This window comes from Pecten maximus, unplaced genomic scaffold (genome assembly GCF_902652985.1).
Source record: "Pecten maximus unplaced genomic scaffold, xPecMax1.1, whole genome shotgun sequence".
Classification (NCBI taxonomy): Eukaryota; Metazoa; Mollusca; class Bivalvia; order Pectinida; family Pectinidae; genus Pecten; species Pecten maximus.
The window spans coordinates 2,501-9,333 of record NW_022981159.1 but is presented as its reverse complement, the minus strand read 5'-3'; the positions used below and the strand labels follow the sequence as shown (position 1 = coordinate 9,333).

Genomic DNA, 6,833 nt, shown 5'->3' with positions numbered 1-6,833 from the left:
TGGCTATGTATCGAGATGTATCAAGAATTTCTGATACTAAATTCACAGCTCCACAGATATTCTCTGGGTATGTATCTCATACAACCTTGGACAGTACCTTTACTTATACACATCAAATGTATGTATCCTCTGTAGGAGAAATTATCCTTCCCTATTAACCAACCAGATAAAGGTTTATGATATCAACTTATCTAATCTTATTGCCTTATAAAACAGTTATCATTTATTATTTTCCTTATCTTTTATTCTTATTTTTTACCTTTATTGCATACAGAAAATTGATTTTATGAATATTCATGGAAAATATTGCCTTCTATTTCGGTTGGAAATATGTATCACAGCCACGAACACATTTCTATAAAAGTTTGAAAAAAAAATCAATCTGCAATTAATGCAAAACCCCGACCACCCCACCATATATGCATCACAACATTTCAAATTCCATTCTTCTATACTGACTGCACGCACGCACGCACGCACGCACGCACGCACACACACACACACACACACACACACACACAAGCCCTCTCATTCACAAAACAGTCATAAAAACTGCTGTCATTGAACCAAACACTCACAGAATCAGAAAACATTCACACAACTCACTTCACAGTAATAGTCTGGTGTTGAACCAGACACTATAAGAAAAATGAAAAAAACCTAGACAGATAAATCTAAACAGGTGAACCTGGACAGATAAATCTAGACTGATAAATATTAACAGGTAAATCTAGACAGATAAACACAGACAGATAAATTTGAACAGAGAGACTGTACTAAAACAAAGATTTTGTTGAACAGAAACCAGAAGTGGGTCTCACTATGCAGATGTCAAACAGACAGTACACTGCATGTGCTTAAAAATGATCTCTTACAGCTATCTCAGTGACTAGATGGTTCACCAATATCAAATAGTATTCTCATTTAAAAAAATGCAGAAGCGACAAAGTTAAAAAAAAAAACAATTGGAATTGAATTTTTTTGTAATATTCTTACAGAATAATTCTTGAACAGCTTTTCAAACAGGAATTTCGCTAAGTTCCAGTAGTGTTAATCTTAAATGTGTATGGAAAAAAAAAGGAAAATTATATTTTTGAAATAATCCTAACATGATTATGACAAGTCAGTATTTTATAATTGTTGATCTTTCAATTTAACAAATGAGTATAGCTGATAACCAGACATCAAATCACTGACAACCATCGGTTTGTTTGATCCTGTCATTATTGATTAGAAGTCTAGATTAGTGTCAGTTTTCTGCCCCTTCTCCTTGTTTTTCTTTGTGTGTTACAACTCCTTTACTGATCAGGTCGGGGATCTCTACTGCTAGCCATGGCCCAAGCTGCAAAATTATAAAACCTGGAGTTATTTAGCTGCAAAATTATAAAACCTGGAGTTATTGAGCTGCAAAATCATAAAACCTGAAGTTATTGAGATGCAAAATCAAAACACCTGAAATTATTGAGATGCAGAATTATGAAACCAAGAAACATTATGCTGCAAAATTTTAAAAAATTGCAGTTATCAAGCTGCAGAATTATAAAAGCTTCAGTTTAAAGCTTCATTTTCTCCAGAACCAACCATGCATAGAATTTCTCTTTTTTTTTTAAATGTGTACTCTCATTTTCTTTTGCACACTCATATTTTACTGAAATAGCCTTTATTATGTTTTCTTGAAAAAATCTCACTTTTCTGGGGGAAAAATTATTTTTGATTTTATTTTTTAAAATTTACAAAGTTTTGTCTTATAATATAATTTTCCCCCATTGTTGGGGGTCTTATCAGTATGTTGGAGAACTTTAAAGGTCTATCACATTAATTTATGACTACTCAGTCGATGAGAAACAATGATACTGGTTACACTTACTCCTAATGCCATGGCGTGCGCAATGCCAAATTTGGAAACATTTCTGGCCCATAGAGGCTTAAAGTGGTCAGTCAGGCAAATCTTCCCTCCTCTGTAAAAAAGAATTGTTAATATAGTTGCACTTATTGATCAATTGAAAATTTTATCATATCTTGGATAACAAATTGAAAACCTGACATTGAGTGGCATCCAAGGCACACCAGGCCCCAGCTTCATCAATTTGCCTTAACTTAAAGAAATTCCTTACCTTAAAATTTTCCAGAGAACATTACAGAATTAAATGAAATTTCCCTAATGTTACAGGATTATTTTCTTAAATCCATTAATATTTTCCCATGGAAGGATTTAAGTTCAGGAAAGTTGACGAAACTGGGAACAGGCATCCTCAAGGATGGGGACCAGGTTGTTCTGTATTTTATAAAATCCACAAGATGTTGGTTGTGTTAACATTTTGTTCAATGAATAGATAAATACTGTTTATCCTCATTACTGTGTACCAGAGTTATGTTACATTCAATATTAAACTAAGTAATAATAGTATTAGCATTTATTGTTCAACTTGTAATTTTACATGTACATAATGCATGTAAACTTCATTAATTTTTAAATAATTTGAAAATAAGTTTCCACAACTCATATAATTCTTGTGCACAGTCCATTTTTCCTCTGGCCCCAATTCCCAGGATTGGACAAGTGAAAGTTTCTACAGCCATCTGTCAGTGAAAACATCCAACTCTAACTACCTTTAAGCGTAAAAGCATTTTTTTCACTTTTGATTACTGAAGTGACAAATGCTATTTAGCTGCAACAGTAGCTACTTAAACTCCTATGGTTGGTGTCAGCTGTTGGCCCTGAGCAGGTGAGTGCACCATCCATTTGGTCAAATTTGTTATACCAATTTTAAAAGTTTAATGTTGATATCACAATTTACCTGTACATTTTGGCAGTTTTACCATCCAGTTCTGGCAATGCTATTTCTGGGGCGGTGGTGGGGTATGTAACAGGTATCTGAAATATGATATCATGGATTTTTTTTCTATCAGACATTAACTTATCAACCACTGCATACTTCTTATCGTTACAAAATTGTTCTTTAAACAAAACTTTCAGTGAACTCTGGATTTTTTTCCCCTCAAAATTTTGTTTTATTTAATTACCGTATTCATTATGTCCATCAATCCAAATTAACTAATCTCAATTTTATTTTATCAAAAACATATCATCATTTCCTTTGAATTGGACTTCAGGTTGCCAACTTACATCAAATTCAACATCAAACTCATATTTGAGTAGTTCATGGATGTACCAGCATCGGCCAAACCAACGGGTTCCCTCTTTGTTGGATTCTAGACGGAACCAGTCGTTGTCAGATTCCTTGTTGTTCTGAACATACTGAAAACAGACATTTCGATTAGAGTGATATGACGTGTAATTACTGCAAGGAAGTTCAGTAATAGAATTTCGATGAGATTTTCGTAAGGAAAAAAAGAAACCATAAATCTCGCACAAAATGATACATAAGGACAGTGTTATCAACATATTCCATATATATATATATATATAAGCCTAGATATGTGAAAAAAAAACCGAAACATACATGTAGGCACAAATTACCAGCTACAATTGCCTATAGCTATATGACAGCGGCCATATGATTGGCAGTATTCAGCAAAACTACTCCAACAATGTTAGAGAAACCCATGACTTATGAGATTTACGAATTTCAGTAAACTGCAGACCAACTTCTCCGTACATGTGTGACTTGTTTCCATTATTTTGAGGGTAACGCTTGTGGGTCTTAACAAGTTAAATCTGTCATATAGGTTACCGATACGTTTATTACACTCGGCGAGTCAGAATCTAAGATTACCATATTGTTGAACCGAACTCGTGATCTGGCGATATAAACATATCAGATACATTTGAAATTACCTTAATCAATGACATATATTCTTCTTTCAGTCGTAAGACCCATTGTTCGCCGTCCCGGGGTCCTGCCTTCGTTTTTAGCAAAGGAATCTTTGCAAGAGTACGTTTCGTGGCTTCGTCGACCATGTTTACCTTAACTCATGCTCACGTTGGCGCTTCCGTTGAGACCGCTACACTCCAAAGCGTCGACAAGATCTAGACCGTAAGGAACAGTAAAAAGCCCAGAGCAACATATAATTTCCGGAATAAAAAAGTGGCCCACGGGGCATGGTATAGCTCATTTACTGTAATGATATTATTTTCCATATTAAATGCCATGATGTTAGAAATTATAGTTGTATTATACAATCCATGTTACATTTTGTTTTGTTTTTGTATAATAATTATTTATGCTTCATTCAAGCAAAACAGAACAAAAATAAAGGAGTAAAACTTGTGAAAAATTATAGCCCTAGTTTTCCTGATCATAACATAGGGAAAGTTACAAGCAACCCATTAATTGTCATCTTGGATGTATTAATTCATTGACCATCGTATATGCATGTATTTTCAAGTATTGTTGCGGCCCAGACAATTAACTAAAAAAATTGAGTGTAATGTCATATTGACCTCTGGCACATAGCTCTTATCATAGGTGATCATTATAAATGATAACACCTTGTCATTTCATAAATATACACATATATATATCCGTACCAGTATCATTTTTAACATCTGTACCTTTATTAGTTAGAAATGATTAGGATCAGACCAGATAAATATGAATGCATGTCCGTTTTCGTTTTCACGGTCCAAACAGTTGGACCAGTTGGACTGATATTGTTCACTTATGAAATAAACAGGGACCTGAAGATTTTATATTGTTTTCAGATGTTTGGTTTGGTTTGTTTTTGTTTAACGTCCTATTAACAGCCAGTGTCATTTAAGGACGTGCCAGTATTTGGTGGTGGAGGAAAAACCAACGGCCTACAGTCAGTACCTGGCAACTGTTCCACATAGGTTTCGAACTCGCAACCCAGAGGTGGAGGGCTAGTGATAAAGTGTCGGGACACCTTAACCACTCGGCCATCGCGGCCCCTATACAGATGACCCTTGACAAAGTCTCCCAGGCACAGTATTAACGCAGGTCGGTCAAGACATTCTGTTTGAAATATTACATTTAAAAACTGATGAACTGGTTTGTCCACAAAAACGAACAGCTGGCCCCAGGCCTCTATATCTAAATCTAAAACCTAGAATAATTATTGGTCCAGAAGATAATTTTGACAGGTGACATTACCATCCTACATACAAGTATATTCAAGAGACTATCATCAGGGATCAGAATGATGGATGACTTAAAGTTAACATTGACCCGGAGTATGCAATAATTATAGGGTATTACTCTTGTCATTCTGATACATGTATATCTCTTCCTAACAATTCACAGATCAAATTTTAATAAAAAACAAATAAAAATAAACATGGGCAGGACAACAATCTTTTTTACCTCAATGTTTGATTGACCTTTGATTGACCTTGGTGTACAGACTCAATTATTGTAGCTGGAACATAGCTTTTCCATTTCACATATATCCATGAAATGTATTCTTTACTTTCAACAAGTCAGAAGTTACTGGGTGTATCTTTGATTTCATTGTGACTTTGACCTTTGATACATGTAAAGAGGTAATATTGGACACATACATAACCTAGTCATTCTATATACTGTAAATACATGTATTCGCGTATATGTGTATATCCATTATGTTGCATTGTTCTACCTTTTGCATTAAAGAAAACATTATACATGGACTTGGAAGACACTAGCAATTTCACCATACATTTTCTGCCAAATGAATTTCTTTGAAAAACCCAAATGTAATCTTTGACATCATACAATGAAATTTTGTATTTACTCCACAGTGTGTCAAATATACATCCTAGTGAGTATACTATAGTATTCTAGTTTATATTTTTACGGAGATAAATATGAACTACAGTCATTCCCTCATCTGTATATTTACCGTATCACAGCCCAACAACAATAAAACATAAGAGGAGATCCTTTTGATTACATTTATTGTTCTGTCAACTGTTATGCAACATACACATTAAAAAACTAACAAAAACAAGAGATCCCAGAGGGATCTTGGCGCCCACCATTGAATGTTCTTTATAGGTTCCATGTCAGATTGATCTTTTCTCTACTTTTCTCTTCTTCTAAGTCTTACTAATCTGTGTAAACTCAGAAGAAACCTCTAGTACTTTTCAAACAAGAGAAACCTATATATAAAATTTAAGATTTAGGCACCAAGGGGAACCTATATATATGGAATTTGAGAAAGATTCCTTCAGTGCTTTCTTAGAAATAGTGATAACAAACTTCAATTGTCAAAATCCAAGATGGCTGCCTGTCGGCCATGTTGTTTTCCGATTGGTCTCAAAATACTATATGCATAACTAAGCACCAAGGGGAACCTACATAACAAATATGAAAAAGATCCCTTCAGTACTTTCACAGAAATAGCGATAACAAACTTCAATTGTCAAAATCCAAGATGGCTGCCTGTCGGCCATGTTGTTTTCAGATCGGTCTCAAAATGCTATATGCATAACTAAGCACCAAGGGAAACCTACATATGAAATTTGGGAAAGATACCTTCATTACTTTCTGAGAAATAGCGATAACAAACTTCAATTGTCAAAATCCAAGATGGCTGCCTGTCGGCCATGTTGTTTTCAGATCGGTCTCAAAATGCAATATGCATAACTAGGCACCTGGGGGAACCTACATATGAAATTTCAGGAAGATCCCTTCATTAGTTTCTTAGTAATAGTGATAACCAGTTTCAATTTTCGAAATCCAAGATGGCTGCCTGTCGGCCATGTTGTTTTCTGATTGGTCTCAAAATGCAATATGCATAACTAGGCACCAAGGGGAACCTACATATGAAATTTGAGAAAGATCCCTTCAGTACTTTCTCAGAAATAGCGATAACAAACTTCTATGGTCAAAATCCAAGATGGCTGCCTGTCGGCCATGTTGTTTTTCGAT

The 6,833-nt window shown here is 34.7% G+C and overlaps 1 protein-coding gene across 1 annotated transcript; it reads right to left on the bottom strand.

Moving 5' to 3' along the window:
* Positions 1–602: 602 nt before the first annotated feature.
* Positions 603–3,963, bottom strand: LOC117319936 (ubiquitin-fold modifier-conjugating enzyme 1). The gene is made up of 5 exons (XM_033874642.1): positions 3,800–3,963; positions 3,128–3,259; positions 2,799–2,875; positions 1,868–1,958; positions 603–1,342 (listed from the first exon to the last, which is right to left on the bottom strand). The coding sequence occupies exons 1-5, from the start codon at positions 3,920–3,922 to the stop codon at positions 1,250–1,252; spliced, it is 516 nt and encodes a 171-aa protein (XP_033730533.1). The 5' UTR covers positions 3,923–3,963; the 3' UTR covers positions 603–1,249.
* Between the last annotated feature and the right edge of the window lie 2,870 nt (positions 3,964–6,833).

Bases quoted from the DNA above. Each gene is read 5' to 3' on its own strand.
- LOC117319936 (XM_033874642.1), bottom strand. From the start codon at position 3,922: ATGGTCGACGAAGCCACGAAACGTACTCTTGCAAAGATTCCTTTGCTA. The intron at 3,260-3,799 runs GTAATTTCAAAT...GTCTGTTTTCAG, and splicing joins AATATATGTCATTGATTAAG to TATGTTCAGAACAACAAGGA. The intron at 2,876-3,127 runs GTAAGTTGGCAA...ATCATATTTCAG, and splicing joins AGTTTGATGTTGAATTTGAT to ATACCTGTTACATACCCCAC.